The sequence below is a fragment of the Momordica charantia genome (assembly GCF_013281855.1).
Source record: "Momordica charantia cultivar OHB3-1 chromosome 3 unlocalized genomic scaffold, Mcharantia_2.0 BLBB01000003.1, whole genome shotgun sequence".
NCBI lineage: Eukaryota > Viridiplantae > Streptophyta > Magnoliopsida > Cucurbitales > Cucurbitaceae > Momordica > Momordica charantia.
This window is the reverse complement of record NW_028275161.1, coordinates 1,547,024-1,569,249: the sequence shown is the minus strand read 5'-3', so window position 1 is coordinate 1,569,249 and position 22,226 is coordinate 1,547,024. Positions and strand designations below refer to the sequence as shown.

The window sequence follows — 22,226 nt, the reverse complement described above, 5'->3', positions numbered from 1 at the left end:
TGTTGAGTTCATTGAATCATAACCTCTCCTTTTCTCTGTCTTTTCTCTCCATGGGTACGTGCATTGTCTCCATACCCGTACACATATGTTAGAAGTGATTGTTTGGTGGAAGTTGTGTCTCATGTGGTTTGAATTCAAAACCTCAAAGTTATTCCGTGAGTTTCCAAGCTACCCAAACTATCATTTGGAGACTAGAAATGCATGTACTTGAACTCCGAAAAGTTTTCAATCGTTCATCATTCAACATGAATGTGTGAAATTTCTATATGGGCTGTTATTGAACATGGTTTCTCTCTCTTTCTCTGGTTGAGCAAAGTTACAAATGCATGAAGGCTTGGGTCATGGTCATTTTCTAGGCTTTTATTGATCGTGCTCTCGCTGTTTGTCTGTATCTCTCTCTGTAGCTGAGCATTTTCTGCATCTTTCATGTATTGTTTTCAGAAGAGGCAGTGTGGGCTTTGCTGTGGTGAATCTCATCCACACAAATGGGAGGATTTGTGGGAGTGCTGTTGATATTTTTTAAGCATAAATAAATATCAATGTTGCTATCTGGATAAAAACAGGTGAGGGACCATATGATGCCCATGATTTGATTGAAATTTCAATTTGTCACATTGGAATGATGGGTGCCAAAATTCCCTTCATGGGAAATATATATATATAGTTAATGGAAAAAAAATAAAAGTTATTGTCAAGTTTAATCAATCTAAAAAGGAGAGAGAAAGGGGAGAGAGCAATAATTTGTTGAGCTACGTTTGGATTGGTAGTTCATGAAATTTTTTCTTCTAAATTTCTATTAATCGTTAATTTGCTATTCCAAACACTAGATTCTAAGAGGGTTTTTATCATTATTAATTTTTTTAATGAGTAAAGGCACTCATTTTATTTCTTTGAAATTGATTTCTAAGGAATTAAATGTTGATCTTGATGTAAATATAAAAATCTCAATTTTTATAGAAATCTGAATGAAAGTATAGATAAAATATTAACGTTGATATTTTTTTTGAAATTGAAATTTAAATAAATTTATAAAATATATTTTAGTTCAACAATTGTGGGATGAGCGATTGAACTTCTTAATCAACTTTAAGAGGGAAGTAATTGATGCATTATGCTATGTTGACCTTATAAAATGTATTTGAATTAATAACAAATGATTTTTTAAAACATGATTATTTTGTTTATTTAGTTATAAATATTAAGTATCAATGTCTATATTTGAGTATTAGGCACAGTTTCCTTTTAGTGACTGTAGTGACATTTGCTAGAGCTAATGACCTTATTTAATTTACCAATTTCATGTATTTTAATTTAATTTGGAAACATGTGTTAATTTTTTGTAATTGATCATAAATTTTGTTGACGCCAAATTTCGGAGAGGTCCACGTGTCCCTCGGATGGATGTATACGCTGAAGAGCAAATGAGCCTGCAAGTCGTAGCTCTGATGGAAGGTCGGACGCTCCCAACAAATAGTGGGTGGTGCCTTCATCTGCAAGTCTGTAAAGCTACGACTTGCAGGGTTAGCTTGTAGTCCTCGGTGTCTTCCTCGTACAATAACGGTGGCAACACGCTTGTACAGCTACGTGTTCTGTGCCTCTCTGTCGCTACGTGTTCGAACGCGTGTCCTGCTCGAATTTTTCCCTTGACAAATTTAATAATTTATGATTTCATCATTAATTTATTGGTGAACTAATACTTTATTTTTTTAACACAAGAATCCATGAAAAATGTCGCAAGTGTATTCATCTAACAAATTTATGGAAATGAGGAAGGTATCAAAATATTTTGAATGCTTCTTGCTGAACAAATTTATGAATCTTGATGCTCACCCTAAACGAATATAAGCTTAACTTACGAATATAAGCTTAACTAAATTGATTAAGACACTTATATACGATCAAAAAGTCGTGAATTCAAAGTCCTTCCCCCATACTTTTATGTTATATTAAAAATGAAGAGATCTAAAATTGTCATAAAATATGCCTACGATTTCATAAGATGAATGTTTAGTGCATAATTTTAATAATTATGCCGTGTAACATATAATTAGGAACCTTGAAATTTAATTTGTGTTTTAATTGCGTAAAGAAATGAGTTATGAAAAGTTAGGTTTATATAACCTATGTTTGGTTGGTAGGTTGGTGATTTTTTTAGTACAACATATGTGACATGAGATTTGAACTCACAACCTTTGAGTCAGAGATAGGTGTCACAATCAGTTGAGATAAGCTTAGATTGGCAGGAACTTAAAAAAAACAATAAAATTTAAACAAACAAGTGAATATTAAAACCTACCGACCTTTTGAGAGAGATTATTAATGCATTGACTCGTGAAGCTATATTCATATCAACAGTAGATTTGTGACTTATGGAAGTAGATATGTAGTCTAAGAGGTTAGATTTAAAAAATTTTACATAATTTGTGTGATTATTTTGTGATATAAGTCGTTGAATTTGCAAATCAAATAAAAAAAATACTTACCTCTTGATTGTCACCGTAATATTATCGACTACCCCCATTATGTTTTTTTACAAGTGTTAGGGAGAAAAATATGATGTGATACGTGGACCCAACAACTCAATTCGGTATAGTCGAAGAACGGTCAACTAAGCTAATAGAGGAGGCCGACCTGAACCTAAGATCGAGGTGAGACCAGAATTTGATAGGAGACTCATCTAAGTTCTCTCAGACCGACCTGAGAACTCCGTCCTCAGGCTAGACAATCGACCTGGGGTCCGACAGCCAAGACTATTGGTCGGAGGCGGTTCCAACGACCTTGTCCCCCATTGCCTATAAAAAGGACACTCCATCTCTTTGCTCAGGTATACAATTTTACTTCGATAACGACTTACCATAGTTTGTGTCTGTTCTAACTTGAGCGTCAGAGTGCTTTTCCTTTTTGCAAGTTCCTTCTACTAGAAATCATACCTCATCAGCTCATCTTGGTGGCCGACTTTCGATAGCTCGAGAGAATCTTGCATCAACAAGAAGTAAAACATATAAGAAATGTAGGTAGAGAGAGAGCACATATTTTTTTCTTTTAAAACAATAAATAGTTATCCATAATCAATGTGAATAAAGCTCAACATACGTTATAAACTAAAAGGTCGTGCCTTCATTTTATTACCTCACATGTTTTGTACTAAAAAAATATATTATTTTGGTGCACTTACTTTTATAAAAAAAAAAAAAAAACTTTACAAGTATAGAAATCAAAATAGATATGAAAAAATTGAGTTTAAAAATCAAAATAGCATTTAAAGCGTGTGAAAGTTCAGAAGTGCCCATTGGCTGTGTAGCTCGGCGTCATTGATGGCCAATTTTCAGAATTTAATCGACTGTCCGATTGAACACACTGGCACGTGACCATTGGAAAGCTTGACGGTGATTGGGAGGTGGCGCCGCCGCCTATATAGCAACTTTTCACCCATTAATTCGTCGATTACAAAATTATTTTTATTTTGTTTAATTAATATGTCATATAATTTTTTTTTCTTTTTTAGAAAAATATCTCATATGATTTTCATAGTGTAGTAATGTACGATTTTTCTAAAATGAAATAATATAAGTTTTTACCATCAACTTTCAATTTTATCCTACTGTATTTTGATAATTGTTCTAATCTTTTATCTTAAATTTGAATTGTGTTGATGCGTTGATTATGTTCTCCCGATTCTTCCCGAGGTTGGCACCAAACTTGATTATCAGAGATTCGAAAACTTGCAAGTGTGACTCTTGTCACACGAGTAGTAGAGTAATAGAATTGAAGGGTCGAATTCGGCTTACCTTAGGGTTAGGTAGCGTGATTGATTTATAGTCACTTGGAAGGCTTCTAGAACCTTCTAAATAAGTCCTGATTGTTGTGAAGGCCCAGTGATTCGTATACAACAGAAGAGAGAGAATGTCGGGCTCGGCCCCGAGTAGGGGTATTCGGTCGGTTGACATAGGAACCAGGTGGAAGAGATCGGGTGGCTTCCTGGTCTGGAGACCAAGACTAGAAGCCACTGCCTCGGCGTCGAAGAAGCCTCAACGCCAAGGTGGTCTCGACGTCGAGGCGGGTCGGTTTTCAAGAATGGGCCGACCCTTTCGTTATGGGCTGACCCTCTTTGTCGATGATCTCAGGCTTCACGGTCTGATCTCTCGTCTCGCTTGGACCATTTTTGCTCCCTATAACAGTGCGGTTTTTATTTTTGACAGTTAATATTTTAGTACGCCAATAAAAATAGTCTCGTATGCATTTAGTAATTATAAAAACATATGTCTAGTACAAAGTTAATGAAGGCTTTGAAGCATCAAAGGAAAACAACATCAAATTTTTGTTGAAGTTTCTAAGTTTTGAAAGATTTTATAATCATGAATCTTTTACAGTAATCAAACTTAATTCTATACCAAATTTGTTTTTTTTATAAATGAGTGAATTTTGAAAAAATCTACTTCGCTTTTTGTTAAAATTATTAGATGCATTTAGTGAAAATTGAAAATAGTAAAACTTCACAAGCTGTAATCAATTTTTACGAGTAAAAATAGAATTTCTTTTTTTTCTTTTAGTTCAACAATATGATTAGTTGGAGATTCAAACTCTAGATTTTCTGGATATCATAATGTCTTAACTAATTGAGCTAGAACAGTGAAAGAATAACATAATTATTTTTTTAAGTAATTTTGTAGATATTTAAAAAAATTATGCGAATTTTGTCTCAGTTGGAAAGCACACATAAACATAATATTTCTAGAAATAACTCTAAAATCATTTCAAAGGAAATTTTTGAGTTTGGTTTTCTTTTATTATTATTATTTACTTATGACTCTGCAATGGTTTTAAAATTCATGAAATTGTGTCTTCAACTTGGAATTTCCTTATCTAGATGGTCAAAATTTTAGTTGATTTATCACCTCATTCAAAACTATTATGCTTGGTTAACTTGGGAGAATTTCCAATACTAGAGAAATTGGTAGATAAACCGTGTCAACATCGTTTAAAAATAATATAGGTCCAACAAAATTAAATATTAAAAATAAAAGCTGTGAATATTAAAAATAGGTAATCCTAATATTAAAAATTATGTATAAAACTAAAATGACGGCTGATTATTTTGAAAAATCGCGGTGGACAGTAAAAAATCTTTAATATATTTCAAAATATATCACATGTTTTTTTAAATTTTCAAATATAACAAAAATTTGCATTTATATCACTAGTATATCAAATATTCATATCAGTAGTATATTAGATGTATATCACATACATATTATACAGACACTCATATTAGCAGTATATTATATGTATATCATATACATGTTGCAAGTAGATCATACGCTCATATGAGAGTAGTATATCACATATATACATCAGTAGTCATACAAATATATTACCGATATGTATCATCTGGGTAAAGTTGTCCTTTTAAAATTGAACATCTTTTTCTTTTAAAAGTGTTATATTTAAAAAAATTAAATATAGTTTATATTTTATTTTTGTCATAACTGTCCCATTGTTTTAGATGTTTTTATTCCAAATTTATCTAATCGAATACCACAATAAAATTGATGTTGATTAAAAATAAATAGTTTAAATACAATATTATTAAAAAAAGAAAAGAAAGAAAAGTAATTGGGAGGGAGAGATATTGTCTCTGCTCGTATGAACAGCGGAGAGATATTATAATATAGAGAAAAAGAGATATTTTTATTTATATTGCGGGGTCAGAAATATCTGAAAGCCGGAGGTTGTGCCACGTCAGCATAAATTTGGTTGCCTTTTTAAAGTACGAATTGGACATCAGTTTCTCTGCTACCGCTCTCCCACTCTCTGTTTTATCTTCTTTCTTTCTTCGAACGGCGTGTTGAACAGATAAGACTCAACTCACAGGCATTCATTGCTACGAGGTCCATTTCTTCCCAAAAACCCTACATCTTTTCCATTTTCCGCTCTTAATTTCGTATTCTCTGTGGCTTAATTCCTTCTGTAAGTACCTTTTATGCTCTGCTTTCTGTTTCTAATCGATTTTTTCTGATCATTCTTTAGTTTTTTTTTTTGTTTTGTTCATTATCTGTTGTCATTTTATGCACTGGCGTTGTGTTTCGAATCGTGTTTTTTGATCGTTCTTTAGACCTTTTCTGTTCATTATCTGGTCGCTTTGTGTTTCGAGTCGATTTTTATTTGTGATCATTCTTTAGTTTTTCTGTTCATTATCTGGTTGATTTGTTGAGAAAAGCTTCGGATGGCGTATCGATGAAAATTTTGGAGAAATCGAAGAGATTGCTTTGTTGTCGTCGTCTTTGATGCATGACTGCTGTGTTCTTCTGATGATCTTGTTTGCGCTCGAGTTTTCGTTAGACCTTATTGGACTCTGAAAATTTTGTGCGAGCATATCGTCGAGTATCTGGTTTTTTCTTTCTCTTATCTGTGCATTTTCTTTCACCTGCGACTTTGATGTTAGATTGAGCCGTTCATTGAGCTATATTAAGATGCTGCTTTTCGTTTTTGCTCGTTGTGCCTGATTCTGAAATCATTTTCTGGTCTGAGAAACTTCTTCTTTTTCTTCGATTATTTGATTGACCATTAATTTTGATTTTCTAGATCCAAGATGGCTTCGGTGCATGCTACCATAACAGCAACTGTTTGTAAGAGTGGGAAGGGAAGCCGTTCCTATCCCACAAAATCACTGAATACTGCCTTCTTGCCTGGGATTGACGTGGTTGGACGTGTTTCCGGTGCATGCAAGGAATTATATCCTTCATCTATTGCCTTGGTTCCTAGAGCCACTCTGACCTTTGAACCCCCAGAAACCAGTACGGAGAAGGCCAAAAACAAGAAACATAACGTTGATACATCATCTCCTGATTTTCTTCCGCTTCCTTCATTTGACCAATGTTTTCCAAAGAGTACAAAAGAACACAGGCGAGTCAATTCATTGGAGTATTATTTTTTTTTCATGATTTTTGGAACTGTTGCAAAACTAAATAGATGAGATTCTGAACTGACATCACGTTGCAATTATTGATGTGTAATTTCCTATTCAGGGAAGTTGTTCACGAAGAGACAGGGCATGTGCTCAAAGTACCCTTTCGAAGGGTTCATTTATCTGGTGATGAACCAAACTTTGACAATTATGACACTAGCGGTCCACAAAACATCAGCCCCCGCATTGGTAAGATGATCAACTTCTGGCTGTTCCTTAAAAAGTTTTCATTTCTGCCATATTGGTGGCATATATTGGTTTGGTTTGGTTTATTATTTTTTGATTTTTCATGAGTGTATATTCTACTTAAAATAAATTTTTGTAAAAACTTGCAGAGTCTGACTTGGTTGCATGGATATACATGTCTGTTATGTTAAGTCTTGCTGCATAAGAGGCTAAGAGCTATTATTTCAACTAAAAACTGATACTAACTAGTATGAAACTGAAATCTTTTTACAGCTGGCTTATCTGACTCTATTATGAAACATAGATGGTGCTGAGTATGATTGCTTTCTATGGTGGCGTCTTTACATTTTTATGTAATTTCTATACTTAATGACTCCAGATTTTTAATACTGCAACATATCAATTCAGTAATGACAAATTTTTTCCCCTCGGTATCCTATACTAGTAAACTAAGTTATGTCTTTCATTTTAAATTATCACTGACAATCAACAATGTTAAATAGGATTGCCTAAACTTCGGAAGGACTGGGTTGATAGGAGGGACAAATTAGGCGGACCAAGATACACCCAGATGTATTATGCCAAGCAAGGAATCATAACTGAAGAAATGCTGTTTTGTGCCACTCGTGAGAAGCTTGACCCAGAGTTTGTGAGGTCAGAGGTTGCTCGTGGACGGGCAATTATCCCTTCCAACAAGAAACATTTGGAGTTGGAGCCCATGATTGTGGGTAGAAATTTCTTGGTCAAAGTAAATGCAAATATTGGAAACTCTGCTGTTGCAAGTTCTATTGAAGAAGAAGTTTATAAAGTCCAATGGGCAACAATGTGGGGAGCTGATACTGTCATGGACCTCTCTACTGGTCGCCACATTCACGAGACTCGTGAATGGATACTGCGGAACTCTGCCGTACCAGTAGGAACTGTTCCTATCTATCAGGCACTTGAAAAAGTGAATGGAATAGCTGAAAACCTCACCTGGGAGATTTTCAGGGAAACGCTGATTGAACAAGCTGAGCAGGGTGTAGACTATTTTACCATTCATGCTGGGGTCTTACTGCGGTATATCCCTCTAACAGCAAAACGCATGACGGGAATCGTATCACGTGGAGGATCTATTCATGCAAAGTGGTGTTTAGCTCATCATAAGGAAAATTTTGCTTATGAACACTGGGAGGACATACTTGACATCTGTAATCAGTACGATATATCCCTATCGATTGGTGATGGGCTGAGACCTGGTTCAATTTATGATGCCAATGACACTGCTCAATTTGCAGAGCTCTTAACTCAGGGTGAACTGACTCGTAGAGCATGGGAAAAAGATGTGCAGGTAAGAACAAAAGTCTATTCTATTGCTTACCTGCCTGCACGTGCTCGCAGTCACACCTATAATATTAGTTATATGCATTTAACATAATGAAGGAACATCTCATAGTTTTATCATTTTTAAGAAACTCTCAAGGCTTACCTATTACAACCAGTTTCATGCATGTTCAAAGATTTGCAGCTGAAGCATCAGGACTTCTACTTTCGGATATTTTAGGTCTATCATCAGATTTCTATTGCAAAAAGATTAATGGAGACAAAGCGGTCTCTTATGATTTTGTCACCCTAGAAATTTCTATGCGTTGGTTGAGAGCTTCGAATTATGGGACACTTCTCTTATTTAGGAAGTTAATTCTTTTTGCATAGTTCATATTATGTGAATGCTACTTAAAAATATGTAACTTAGATTTCAATTACATTGGATAACCAATAGATGCAATTATTGTCTGCTGTTTTCCTTGTGGGGACTAGGAATGTCACTTTTCCCATAACTAACTTGTGGCCTCTATTTGAATTTCAGGTAATGAATGAAGGACCTGGACATATTCCAATGCATAAGATCCCTGAAAACATGCAGAAACAGCTTGAGTGGTGTAATGAAGCACCTTTCTATACTCTTGGTCCTTTGACTACAGATGTTGCTCCTGGTTATGACCACATTACCTCTGCCATTGGTGCTGCCAATATTGGAGCTCTCGGCACGGCCCTTCTCTGTTATGTGACACCGAAAGAGCACCTAGGTTTGCCAAATCGAGATGATGTGAAAGCTGGAGTAATAGCGTATAAGATAGCTGCTCATGCAGCTGATCTAGCCAAGGGTCACCCACATGCCCAATCGTGGGATGATGCACTGAGCAAGGCGAGATTCGAGTTCCGATGGATGGATCAGTTTGCTCTGTCATTGGACCCCATGACTGCCATGTCCTTCCACGATGAAACCTTGCCATCAGAAGGTGCCAAGGTGGCCCACTTCTGCTCTATGTGTGGACCCAAGTTCTGCTCCATGAAGATAACCGAGGATGTGCGGAGGTATGCTGAGGAACACGGGTACGGGAGCGCAGAGGAAGCTCTGCAGCAAGGGATGGATGCTATGAGTGCTGAGTTTTTGTCTGCGAAGAAAACCAGTAGTGGTGAACAACATGGTGAAACTGGTGGAGAAATCTACTTGCCCGCTAGCTACATGGACTCCCTGAAAAGATGAAGGTTAGGAATCACAAAAACTTTTGGCCTTCTGATTTTAATGCTTGGTTTCATTCATGCATAGAACTATTATTTTAATAACCATATTTTGATTATAGTCTTCAAATTATTCACTTCAAAGGAATTGAAACAAAATGCTCTGACATTATCTGATCTTGATTGTTTTGTGAGAACTTGTCTTATGAAATGGTTACTTGGAGGATCATTGCCTGAACCAGAAACTTTGATCATCTATTGATTTGGCTTAATGTCGTTTTTACGGCCTTCTTTTTGAGAGCGGAATGCAATTGATATCCTTTCCCCTTGGACGTAATGTCTACCAAGAGACATCCCAAGGAGAACCCTTGCCCCCATCTTTTTGCAATTACTCCAGTAATACCTTTTGTTAGTTCTCAGGCTTACAAATATATCAATATGCAGGATCGCTCGAGGAAGAGGAGAAAGGGTTTGAAATGTCGGAGACTTTCAATATTGGACCGACCAGAACATCGATACCTGCGCGAATCTCCAGTTTCAGCACATGGAAGAGTATAAAGTTTAGCTTGTCTATTCCCTTTTATTGACTATATTTAAGTGTGCTTTGCTTCTATTTATCCTTTATCTCTTGGAAATAAGAAAAGTTATTGCTTTGCTTGATATTCAGTCCATATCTCGTTTATCGTCTCGGTTTTGATTTGCACATTAACATAAGAAATGCACCGGGGGTGCCTCGACCAAGTTCTTAGCTGCTCGTCTGGGGGCTAACTGGTCAGGCTGAGATAGTCCCTTTGAACCTGAACAGGATAATGCCTGCGTAGGGAGCGTGCTTTTCTGTTTTTTGTGTACAGGGACGACAATGCTGCTTGCTGCTCGTGGCTCTGTCGTTTCGGTCGGCTGGATCCATTTGAGCATATGCATACAAATTGGCCTTCACCTAAGTTTGACCAAAACAATGGAAGCAACTGAAGGCAGGAAATTTCCATTTCCTCACTTACCAAAACAATTGCAAACTTAACTGAGATACCCACATTTATCATCCCTTATGCAAGCCAATACTTGTAAAAGTAACTTAAAAAGTTAAAAAGTGTGTTTAAAAAGAAGGAAAAAAAAAAAAAAAACACTTCTAGAAGTGTTTAGGAAACTTTCTTCAATTTTTTTTTTCAAAAAAATTATGATATTTAGTTACAATATTTTAAAGTCTTTTGAAAATTTTAAAGATCCTTCTAAGGCATTTTGCAGCTACATCCAAAAGTGTTTTTAAATGAAACGTTTTCTTGTAATAGTTGGGGAAAAACAAAAAAAAAAAAGTTTTTTTTTCATTGTTTACTAAAAGCAAATATCTTCTGAAAAATTAAAAAAAATCACAAAAATTTCTGATGGTTGAAAACATGTTGAAAAATGTCTTCTTAGACCGAAAATTAGTGACCTTTTATTTTGTTATAATCTACATGTTTCTTGAATAAGTGGGGTGAGAGATTTGTATCCCAGGTTGGATGTTTTAAGCGAATTGGGCTTCAAATGGACATATTATATAAAAATAAAATTTAGGAAAACACCTAACATTCATGCCATGAATTGATTTTAATCTTTAAGTTTTTTATTTTATTAAATGGATTTAGTGACAGTGAAATTGATACTTAATTAATACCTACTTCTACTTTGTAATAGAAAATTACTTAATTAAGTTATAAAATTGTCTCCAAAGTCCAATATCGACTAAAGGATCACATAAATTTTAATTTAAACTCAAAATCAATCCACAACAAGATTATTCAAAACATGCCCACAAAAAATAATGCCTACGTAACAGTTCCGTCCAACCAACCACAACATTTGAAATTAAAAAAAATAAAAAAGAAAAACTAACCACAATATTTTTAAAAAATAATTAATTTTTAATTAATTAATGCCAAATACATTTTTGGTCCCTGAGGTTTGAGGTAGGGGTGTCTACTTAGTGCATGAAGTTGAACATTTTTGGTCATGTGTCTACTTGGTTAGTTTCAGAATGTACACTTTTGGCCTTGAAATTTAAATTAGGTGTCAACTTAGTTAAGTGTACATTTTTGGTCTTGAAGTTTAAATTAGGTGTCAACTTAGTTAATTTTTAAATTGAATACTTTTGGTCCCTGAAGTTTGAGAAATAGTTCTAAATGATCCTTAACTTTTTTTACTGTTATTAACTAATGACGTGACAAATTGAATTAAATTGTTTATTGTAGTTGGTGATGTGATAAATTATATTAATTAAATAATATATGTCCGGTATGAATAACGTATGGTGGCAGCAAAGACGTGATGGCTGCTGTAAAAGGGTAGGAGAAAGGGTGGAGAAAGGTAGGAGAAAGGGAGAGGGAGAGATGAGGAGAGGAGAGAGAAAATGACATCACCTACACATATATTATTTAATTAATATAATTTGTCGGCAACTATAATAAATAATTTAATTATAATTTGTCACATCATTTTAATATTAGTTAACTAATAGTAAAAAAAATTAGGGATCATTTAGAACTATTTCTCAAATTTCAGGAACAAAAAGTGTTCATTTGAAAACTCCAGGGACCAAGTTGATACCTCATTTAAATCTTAAAGACCAAACATGTTCATTTTGAAACTTTATGGACCAAGTAGACATCTATCTCAAACCTCAGGATCAAAATTGTTCATTTTGAAACTTGAGGGTCCAAATAGACACTTGCCTCAAAACTTTGGGACCAAAAATGTATTTTGTTCTTAAATTTATCAATTATTCATAAAATTTAAAGATTAAAGTTAAAATTAATTTATTGGACCAAACACAATATAATCATTAAAACATGAGATAATGTCTTCGGAGGGCTGTTTTAGAAACTTACTTAAACAAATGTCTAAAATTTTCTAATTTTACACTTTTAGTTTTCTGCCTATAATATTTTATTTTAATTCCGATTATACCCTTATTTATTGCATTTACATTTATTATTGTTATTTGTTTTTTTAAATATAAAAGATTTAATTCCATAAATTATTATCATAATACTTTAATTATCGTGGCCCGATACAAATTTTTAATCCAAATCCCTTAATTCACCCATTCAGAATCTTAATTTACTATTGATTTTCTTGATTTACCAATATTATTAATTACAAAAATATCCAAATCATTATCACCCATTCTGTAATGACCCAACATATGAGCTTCTCACTCTCCAAATACAACCTTCAGATATATTCGGATCTAAACTAAATTCCATATAAATTTCCTAAAATCGTTGTTAGCAACTCACCCTCCAACTACAACCCTTATATATATCATATAAACTAAATTCCATAGGAACTTGCTAAAATCGGATATAAACTAAATTCCATATAAATTTCCTAAAATCACGGAACTAAAATTCATATAAACTTCCTGAAATTACTGTTAGCAACTACTCTCCAACTACAACCCTTAGATATATCCGGATATAAACTAAATTCCATATAAACTTCCTAAAACCACCCTTTTTCTAACGACACCTAAGCAACGACAAACTCGTGACGACGCAACCCACCATAAACGATGATCTGCAGTAGCTTGGCGATGCATTCCCCAGATTCGAACAGTAGCGGTGGCGACATCCCTCCACGGCGGTGTGACTCCCTTGCATTAGCGGCGTCCCTCCACGACGTCGGTTCTGCAGTGGTGACAACACCCATGTTGCAGCAACCTCGTGATTCAAATCTACAGTAAAATAAATTGCAAAAATTCCCAAAAAATCTAGAATTTTTTGGCACGATTCAAATCTTCTCCCTCGATTGACTGAAACTCCTTTGCATGTGATCCTTTGGTAGCTGTTTGCTTTAATCAAAACTTTCAGCACAAAAAAATGTTCCTTATTGTTACCGAGAAAATGCTAGAATCACAACAGACTTCCACCGATTGAATGAAACGTTGGAAAAAAAGTTAAGAAGGTAAAGGGAATTTGAAATCCCTTTATGTTTTTTCGTTAAGGAAGTTATGAGCTGCTATAATTAAGGGATTTCAATTTTGAGATGATTTAGGGATTTCAATCCCGGCAAATTTGATTTTTATTGCTCTAAAATATCAATTTTTCATGATTTGAAATTTTATTTTAATTGTTTATTAAATATGTATTCAAGGCCAACTTGATAAAAAAATCAAAGGGATACCATCCTATTTGAACCAATTTTATGACAAAAGTGTAAAATCTTAATAGTCAAGTCATTTATGTAATTTGATTACTCAAATTATCTATTAGTGTAATTATCCCTTAAAACATGGGATAATAACATAACTAGACGTACCAAATTACTTAAATGTTTAAAAGTTTCAATGTTTACGGATTTGTGCCCGTTCATGATGGATGTGAAAATTATCACGTACTCGTATTTATATATTTTTAATAAATAAATAAAATTCTAAATTATAGACCCCCTAAAGCGGTTTCTCTTTTCAATAAAGAAATAAAACCCTAAACTCTAAACTTTAACTTCTAAAAAAATATATGACAAAAAATTTGAAGAAGAATTGTCGGAAAATTAACTAAAAATAAGTGTATTGATTAATTCTATATTTGTTTAATCATTACCATTGGGTAGGTGGTGGCATAGTGGGCTTGTGTCCGAATGGGGATACCCCCTCCTCAATTAGAGCCATGTGAGGCACGTAATCGTGGCTCCCTCCCCCCAATATTTGGAGATGAATTCTGCAACGTCGATCACAGTATTGGGTAGCGGTTGACAGCCCCCGATTATAAGAATCCAACTGGCGAGCCACACTTCATCAATGATAGTTCAAATTCTCATCACCTTATTTTTTAAATTGTAAATATTTGTCAACTTGAACATAACTCAACTGATTTAGGTATCTATCTCCAATAAAAGATTGTGAGTTCGAATTCCGACCATCACGTGTGGTACTAAAAAAAATTGTAAATATTTATTGAAAAATTATATAAAGTTAAGAATGTTAAAATTTCCTCCAGTGCCTTATTATTTAAAAACGATAAAAATTAGTCACTTAAATTATCTATTCTTTAATTGGTATTTCAAAAATGAAAATGAAAATGAAAATAAAGAAAACGTTATTTTTTCATTATGAAGTAACATAATTAAGTTTTTATTATACAAATAAAAAAAAGTATACTATCAAATTAGAATAGACAACAATTTGGAAAGTATATATTTGAATTCAACTATAAATTTATATTTTAAAATGAATTTTTGTTGCAACTTGAACTTGAACGTAACTCAATTAGTTAAAATATCTATTTCAAATTAAGAGGCCGTGAGTTTGAATTCCCACCTACGCACATATTATACTTAAAAAAAAAAGAATTCTTCTAAATTAACCCATAATCCAATAATTCATACATTCTTTTAAGTGTTATAAATTTGTCATTTTTGGAGACAAACTATAGTTGGGACTTTCTAGCTATTATTCTATGAACAAATAAAGAAATGTGAACAGAAGTTATGCAATTATCCCAAAACTAAAATAAATTTTCCTTTAAATTATTGCAACTTACTAGCAGCTATACTACAACGAGAGAGAAGGATGACATGTTCTCTGATGCTGTATGCTTTAAATTTGTAGAATATACATCGAGCTCAGAAGGAAATGGTACAACAAAAATAGCTTGGAAGATATCTTTTGATATAATATATATTTTGAGGAAAGAGTGATTTCATTAAATAGAAGTGGTAAAAGCCACTGGGCTTCAAGAATTTGGACTTTCGGAGAGTCGTTAAAGTTCAAATTTCGTCACCAAAGATTTTTGAAGACGAAAAAATTTCGTCGTTTAATTTGTTGCTATAGCTCCATTGTGAAAGTTCTATGACGACGACAGTCTAAGCTTGTCGCCACGAAACTGTTTTCGTGTCATAAGTACCTATGGTTTTCGTCGTCATAAATCCTCTACGGCGACGAATTGATTTCGTCGCTAGAAAGAGCCTAGGGTGACGAATCAAATTTTTCGTCCAACAAATGAATTTTTTCACTTTTTTCAGATATGTTAAAATTTGCCGGACATAAACATATGAAGGATTAAATTGAAAAATATAAGTTAAAACTTTTTAAATAATAAGAATTGAATTTAAAAAACTCCCCAACATCAAAGACAAAAAGCATATATTTACCCAACATTTAATAGGTTGCTTATATCAACTACTCCTACGAGACTAAATTGAAAAACAAGTTTTTTGTTATTTTTTTTTTCACCTCAACCTAATATATATTTATTAATGCAAATTCAATCCAACTAAGTCAAAATACCATTTTAATCTCAATATTTTCAACGTAAGAAAACCAAAATTAATTTTCACAGTTTTTAGTTAACTTTTAAATTTAATCTCTATCGACCTTCTCAAAATTTATTAATGTTTTACCGGGACAAAAATGAAGATTAGAGGGAATTTTAAGGATACAACCATTTCAAAAAAAATTAAGGAGCTAAATGAATAAATCACAAAATTTAAATTCAAACTCAAAATTTCACTACTTCACTCCTTGACTTCGAAGTAAACGTAAAAAAACTGATTGATTCTGGACCTAAATTGAATTTCGCTTCGCTCCTACCAATCAACAAACTAACAAAACAGCGGAAATTTCTGAATTGAATTACCTGGTATGGTAGTAGCAGAATCAGAATCGATTTCAATCTCATCAGGCATTCAATGAAAAGTGATTGAATCCAAGTCTAAGGATCAAGAACGATCAATTATAGACGAGAAATCGAATGAGGAAAATTACCGATTGAACTCCTTAACAATCGACCGAATGCTCGGCACGATCGAGAATCAGTTCGTGTAAAACAGTCCTATGGTAGTAGCAGAATCAATTTGAATCTCATCAGGTATTCAATGAAAAGAGATTGAATCCAAGTCCAAGGATCAAGAACGATCAATTATCGACGAGAAATCGGATGAATCAGGAAACTTACCGATTGAACTCCTTAACAATCGATCGAGAATCAATTCTTGGAAAACAGTCCTCCGAATCCTCCTTTCTTCTTCTGCGGCACCGGCACGGAGTTTTTCCGGCCGTCGTTCTTCTCCTCCACTTTCTTCAGGATCGGATCGGTCTCGAGAAGCTGATCCTCTTTCTGTAGTCCTCCTAAAATCCAATCGAGAAGTCCTTTCTCCTCCTTGCTTCCGCCGGCGCCCTTGGCAGCCGTCGCCGCGAAAACTCTTCCGGCGGCCGGAGAGAATGCTACTGCGAGAGAAGCCATAAACGGAAGGCGGTGCGATTTGAGATTGAATGAAATGAATGGAAGAGGCAGAGTGAGGGCAGGGTGTGGAGTTGGATAAATATACGCCAATCGTGAAGATGAATTTGAGCCGTCGGATTGGTTTTGGACTGTGATGATCTGATGGATTCTTTTTTATTTTTTATTTTTATTTTTAATTATAATTTTGATGGAAGTGTTTGTAACACGAGATCTGCGCTCGTGGCTTCTTCTCATTCCATATTTTTCTATAAAATTTAAAATTGTTTGGAAATTTTTATATTTTGACAAATTGGTGTTTACCATTGAAAATATTTATTATATTTTGATATATGAATCTTCCACCTATGAGATTTTTTTCAGAAAAATAATTTTAGTTCGTACCATCATTCTTCTGCAGTTCTAGTCTCAATATATATATATTATATATATATATATATATTTGTAGTTTTATGTTTGTGGGTTTTAGAAACACTGTATTTCTACACCGTGATTGGAAGTTCTAGTAAAAAAGATTTAACCTAACACAAATAAACCACAAAATAACTATGACTCTCTTAACTTAAGTAAAAATGTCTTGTCATCTAATTATTCATCCACTGTGTTTAGTATACGAAAACTTCCACAGTTTCACTAACTTAAGGTGATTATAAATCCTCTCTAGGCTAACAAGGCGGTGTTAGGATTGTGGAGCTAAAACATGGGAGAAGAACGAGAATGAAAATAGATGAAGGCTTGCTGACCTGAGAGCACGACGTTGAGATGTTGGTTATAATGTCTCTACACTATCCCAAATTAAACTTGATGGAAAAGGAAGCGCGCGAACCTGGTATGTTGATGCTGAAGTGATCATAGCATTGAGATGCTATGGGCAGCATCTCAACGCTATCGTAGGGTTTTAACTTTTTTTGCCTCTTTTCATTTAGGTTTTGAAGTGTGGCAAATTTAGAGAGTGTAACGGCAGTGTGTTGGCAGCAAAGAGGAGATCGAGATCCCAGGTTGTAGTGCATCATCGACGATAGTTTTTCATTCTTCATAAAAACGTATTGCTGTAGTGTTTAGAAGCTAGGTGACATTTGTTGAGACATCTAGAGAGAGTTGTGAGATATTGTATTGCACAATTTACAATCATAGTAGAACCTACACATCGCGAGAGGCTGGACGTAGCACCTGCTTGGGCAAACCAATACAAATTCCTGTGTTAGTTTTATGCTTTCTCATATTTCCTTTATTTCGCATTGATTAAACTGTGACTTACTGATCGTGAAAAGGGAAAAGATATTTTAGGTAAGACTCTGGAACTAGGAAAATTGGCATTGTTGTGCAAGTGTATTTTTCCCAACCGGTGGAAGTTTATAGCCTCTATCTGACTTGTGATTATATTTTGTTTCTATTTTTGAAAATTAAGCTTCCTTTATCAAGATTTCTTCGATTGTTTCAACTTTTTTAAAAAAATGCGTTCGAAGACAAATCTTTTTGATAATTATTTTTTTATATTTTTTAAAATTTTGGTTTACCTATCTAAAAAGTACAGGGAAGAAAATAATAATAATGTTTATAAACTTAATTTAGAAAAACAGAAAACATTACAAATCTTTGGAGATAAAAACCAAAAATTTACAGCATTATTTATAGGTAACGTTTCCAAACATGTAAGCAAAAGAACCAGAGGAAAGTCAATCAATTACAAATTAAAATTTTAAATTAAAATGCAGTAACAATGACTATTGCTATTTATTTTGATTTAAAGGAAAAAAAAAATAACGTTGACCTAGTGGTTAAACGACCGTTGACCAATAAGAGTGAGACAACACAAATCTCGTTGAGTGATACTGTTTGGTTTCTATACATTTGGTTTTTGTTAATGTTTACTTTCAAAACCAATATTTCCGCTCTATTTTCAAAATTTTCATTTTAGTCCCTTCTGTATTTTTGGAACGTTGGTTTTGATCCTTGTATTTTTTTTTTAAAAAAATATTAATTTGGTTTCTTCATTTTCACTTTTATCTCATTTATTTCGATAAAGAATTTAGTACGATATTTTACTCACTAAGTTTCTTGATTTGCTGTCATAAATTGTATTAAATGGTTTCTATTGTGCATAAAATTTATGTTACAGTTTTACAAATAGGACAAAAGATAATCACTTTCTAAAAGTATAGGAACCAAAACGAACGGTTTGAAAGTACAGTGAAATAAAATAAACAAAACTTGAAAGTACAAATATCAAAATAAACATTTTGAAAGTACATAGATCATACTGAACCAAAGCTAAAGAGTTAACCGATCAAAATAGTATTTAACTAATATAATATTATGCTTATTAGTTGTTTTTGGGGGATGCATTGGGGGAGGAAACCCTAATTTTCCAACGGCAGTTAAACCAATATATAACCACCAACCTTCTTGTTGTGGGTAATGAAAGAAATTAAAAGAAAATGTTAGGGCTTGCTTGGCACCCAAACAAAGCCCTTAATTTCCCCTTTTGCTTTCTAGGTGCATCCATTTGCTCTTCTAGTTGGTGAAAAAAAATTGTTTACTTGTTCTATAAGTAACCCTAATCGCAAGAAAGTAATTTACAATAATTTCAATAGTTCTAAATATCCTGTAGACATTTCCATCGACATGTCCAAGTTTTCATGGGTTCGACATAGACGGATAAATCGACATTTCCAATCATAGTACCAAAAAATTCGACAAAATATGAAAAATATCAACAAAATGTCGTTAATATATACATACTATTTGTTTAAATATAATATATATATATATATATATATATATATATAATTAATTTTAACTTATTTAGAAATAAAAAAAATATTTATTTGTTAATTTAAAAATTTTTTACGATTTTTTAATTTCTCTAACTTTTATAGAAATATCCATCGACATCGCGTTTTATCTATATTTCTATATTTACATCGATATTTTCATGAAATTGAGACCTCGACATTTACATCGACATTGAAACACACCTAGATATATATAAATAAATGCAATGAATTTCATGGATATTTCATTTTTTTAATATATATACCTGAATTGAATAGAAAACTTATATATAATATTGTATGATTTCTTTTAAAAATTATATAATATTGTATGAATTGCCTTTCTTCGTTTAGTTTTATAGTTTTATAATATAGCGGTACTGAAGAAATTTACACAGACTATTTTCAACTTGATTCCAACTACTATTCGTGGTTTTAGTACTAAATATTTTCTTTAGTTCTCGAATTTTTTTTTTAAATTTGATTTTGATTATCCTATTAAATATTCATTTAACATAAACTTGAACGTACCAAATAACAAAGAATTATATTAAATTTTTATGTAAAATATAGAAAATATATACAATTAAAAAAATTTGTTGTGGTTTTAGTACTAAATATTCTCTTTGTTTCTCCAACTTTTAGAAATTTTTTTTTTGATTTTTCCTACTAAATATTCATTTAACATAAACTAAATATTTTAATAACAAAGAATTATCTCAATTTTATGTAAAATAGAGAAAATATATACAACTAAAAATAAAAACATAATATTGGCCCATGCAGGTTTCGAACCTGCGACCTTCGCGTTATTAGCACGACGCTCTAACCAACTGAGCTAATAGGCCAATTTGAAAATAATTTTGCTGTTTGACAATTACATAATATAATTAATTCACGGCTCATTCAGATAAATTGAGAGGGAATGTGTTCAAACCTCGTAATGGCCACCTACCTTAAAATTCATTCATGGCTATCCAATGAGATTAATTGAGGTGTACGCAGGCTAGCTTCGATACTCACGAATATTAAAATAATAACAACAACAATAATAAATCGATTCATAGAAAAGAAGGGAGCCATGGGTCATCCATTTGTAAAAGCATAGCTATAGAATATAAAATTATAATTTTAGAATTTATATGTCAAGTTACAAATTCAGTACCTAAATTTTGATGGTTGTATTTAGTAAATCAAAAAATTATTAAAAAGAATTATGTCTTTAATTTAAATAGTATTGGGATTTAGTATTTCGCTCAAAAAAGACTTTGTTGCGAAGTGTTACTTTACTTTACTTTACTTTACTTTATTTTATTTTATTTTATTTTGTTTTCTTGTCGGCGTTGAATAATTTTCCCACCACCTATGGTCATATCATGCCAAATCAAATAACTTTTGACCAATAAACATATCTCTCACCATCCCATTGATACTACATAGAATCAAAGTTTTAAATTACATTGATGTTCAATTTGAAGTTCCATGATTGGTTTGAGAACGCTTTCGCTCTTTTCCCTAATCAATCGCGAGGATTTCGGGCATGAGAACGCAAGCGCCAAAATCGAACAAAACGTCTGAACGTATGGAAATATTTAATACTTTGCATAGAATCAAAATTTAAAGTAAAAAAATGGGACTAAATTAATACAAACAATATCTAACAATCAGGAACTAACTATATATTTTAGTCACCAATATGAGCATAGTTCAGAGATAATTAACATCTACTCTTTCCCTTGAGGTTATTAAAGGTTTAAATCTTCGTATCTTCAAATTGTTGTACTAAAAAAAACTATATATTACTGTCATTCTCAATGTTTTTTTTTCATTTTTTTTTTCAATTTGATGTATATTTTTTAAAGTTTTAATTTCATTCCTCATCGTTGAAATTCTCCTCCCATCAATTTCATTCTTTATCATTGAAATTCTCTTCTCACATATGTCCTCCCAATATTATGTTTTCTTTTTCTATTTTGAGTTTAATAGTATCGAAGATTTTAAAACTTTAACATTTTAGACACATATATAATGTCTTACTATCGTTAAGCTACATCTGATAAAATGAGTAACTTTTGAATATGTGATATATATATATATATATATGAGTAACTTTTGAGTATGTACATACACACGCACATGGACATACACGCACATGGACTTATGTGTGCTATATCTATTTATTCCAACTAAAACATAAGTATTTTATATTCAAAACACATATGTATTTTGATATTACTCATTATTTTACCAATACACTTAATTTAGACAAAAGTTAAAAAAGTATCGATTTTTTTTTTTGTAAATACCCTAAAATCAAAAGAAAATTGAAATCTACCCTAACTTTTCAAAATAACTTCTCTTTACCTATTTGCTAATGTCGTGTGATTGTGAAATCTCCATTTTATCAAAGTGAAAACAAATGTAGGAGAAGAGAAGGTAGAAAAGAAAGGAGAGAAAAAGCTAGAAAAAAATAGGAAATTTTACTAATCTCATCCAATTAAAATTTTCAATTGGTTCAAATGACCTAAAATTTAAAGTCTCACTTTTCTTACCTAATACAACTCTTTGTGACGTTTCTGAGAGTGT

The 22,226-nt window shown here is 32.8% G+C and overlaps 2 protein-coding genes and 1 non-coding gene across 7 annotated transcripts; 1 reads left to right on the top strand and 2 right to left on the bottom strand.

Annotated features, from left to right (window-relative positions):
• Nucleotides 1–5,730: 5,730 nt before the first annotated feature.
• THIC (thiaminC) lies at nt 5,731–10,312 on the top strand. 2 transcript variants are annotated; one of them, XM_022295212.2, is made up of 6 exons: nt 5,731–5,888; nt 6,583–6,903; nt 7,026–7,153; nt 7,654–8,480; nt 8,997–9,679; nt 10,097–10,312. In XM_022295212.2, the coding sequence occupies exons 2-5, from the start codon at nt 6,590–6,592 to the stop codon at nt 9,675–9,677; spliced, it is 1,950 nt and encodes a 649-aa protein (XP_022150904.1). In that variant the 5' UTR covers nt 5,731–5,888; nt 6,583–6,589; the 3' UTR covers nt 9,678–9,679; nt 10,097–10,312. The 2 variants fall into 2 exon arrangements, with proteins under 2 accessions (XP_022150904.1, XP_022150905.1); XM_022295213.2 differs by having other exon boundaries at nt 5,813–5,967.
• Nucleotides 10,313–13,011: 2,699 nt separating this feature from the next.
• LOC111018931 (uncharacterized) lies at nt 13,012–16,936 on the bottom strand. 4 transcript variants are annotated; one of them, XR_015789731.1, is made up of 3 exons: nt 16,582–16,936; nt 14,230–14,405; nt 13,012–13,314 (listed from the first exon to the last, which is right to left on the bottom strand). XR_015789731.1 is itself a non-coding variant. In XM_022295197.2 (2 exons), the coding sequence occupies exon 1, from the start codon at nt 16,867–16,869 to the stop codon at nt 16,612–16,614; it is 258 nt and encodes an 85-aa protein (XP_022150889.1). In that variant the 5' UTR covers nt 16,870–16,936; the 3' UTR covers nt 13,012–13,314; nt 16,582–16,611. The 4 variants fall into 4 exon arrangements, 3 of the variants coding, with proteins under 3 accessions (XP_022150889.1, XP_087977811.1, XP_022150888.1); XM_022295197.2 differs by lacking the exon at nt 14,230–14,405; XM_088121685.1 differs by lacking the exon at nt 13,012–13,314 and having other exon boundaries at nt 13,540–14,405.
• Nucleotides 16,937–20,414: 3,478 nt separating this feature from the next.
• Nucleotides 20,415–20,488, bottom strand: TRNAI-AAU (transfer RNA isoleucine (anticodon AAU)). The gene has a single exon. It is a non-coding gene; the product is annotated as a tRNA-Ile (tRNA).
• Between the last annotated feature and the right edge of the window lie 1,738 nt (nt 20,489–22,226).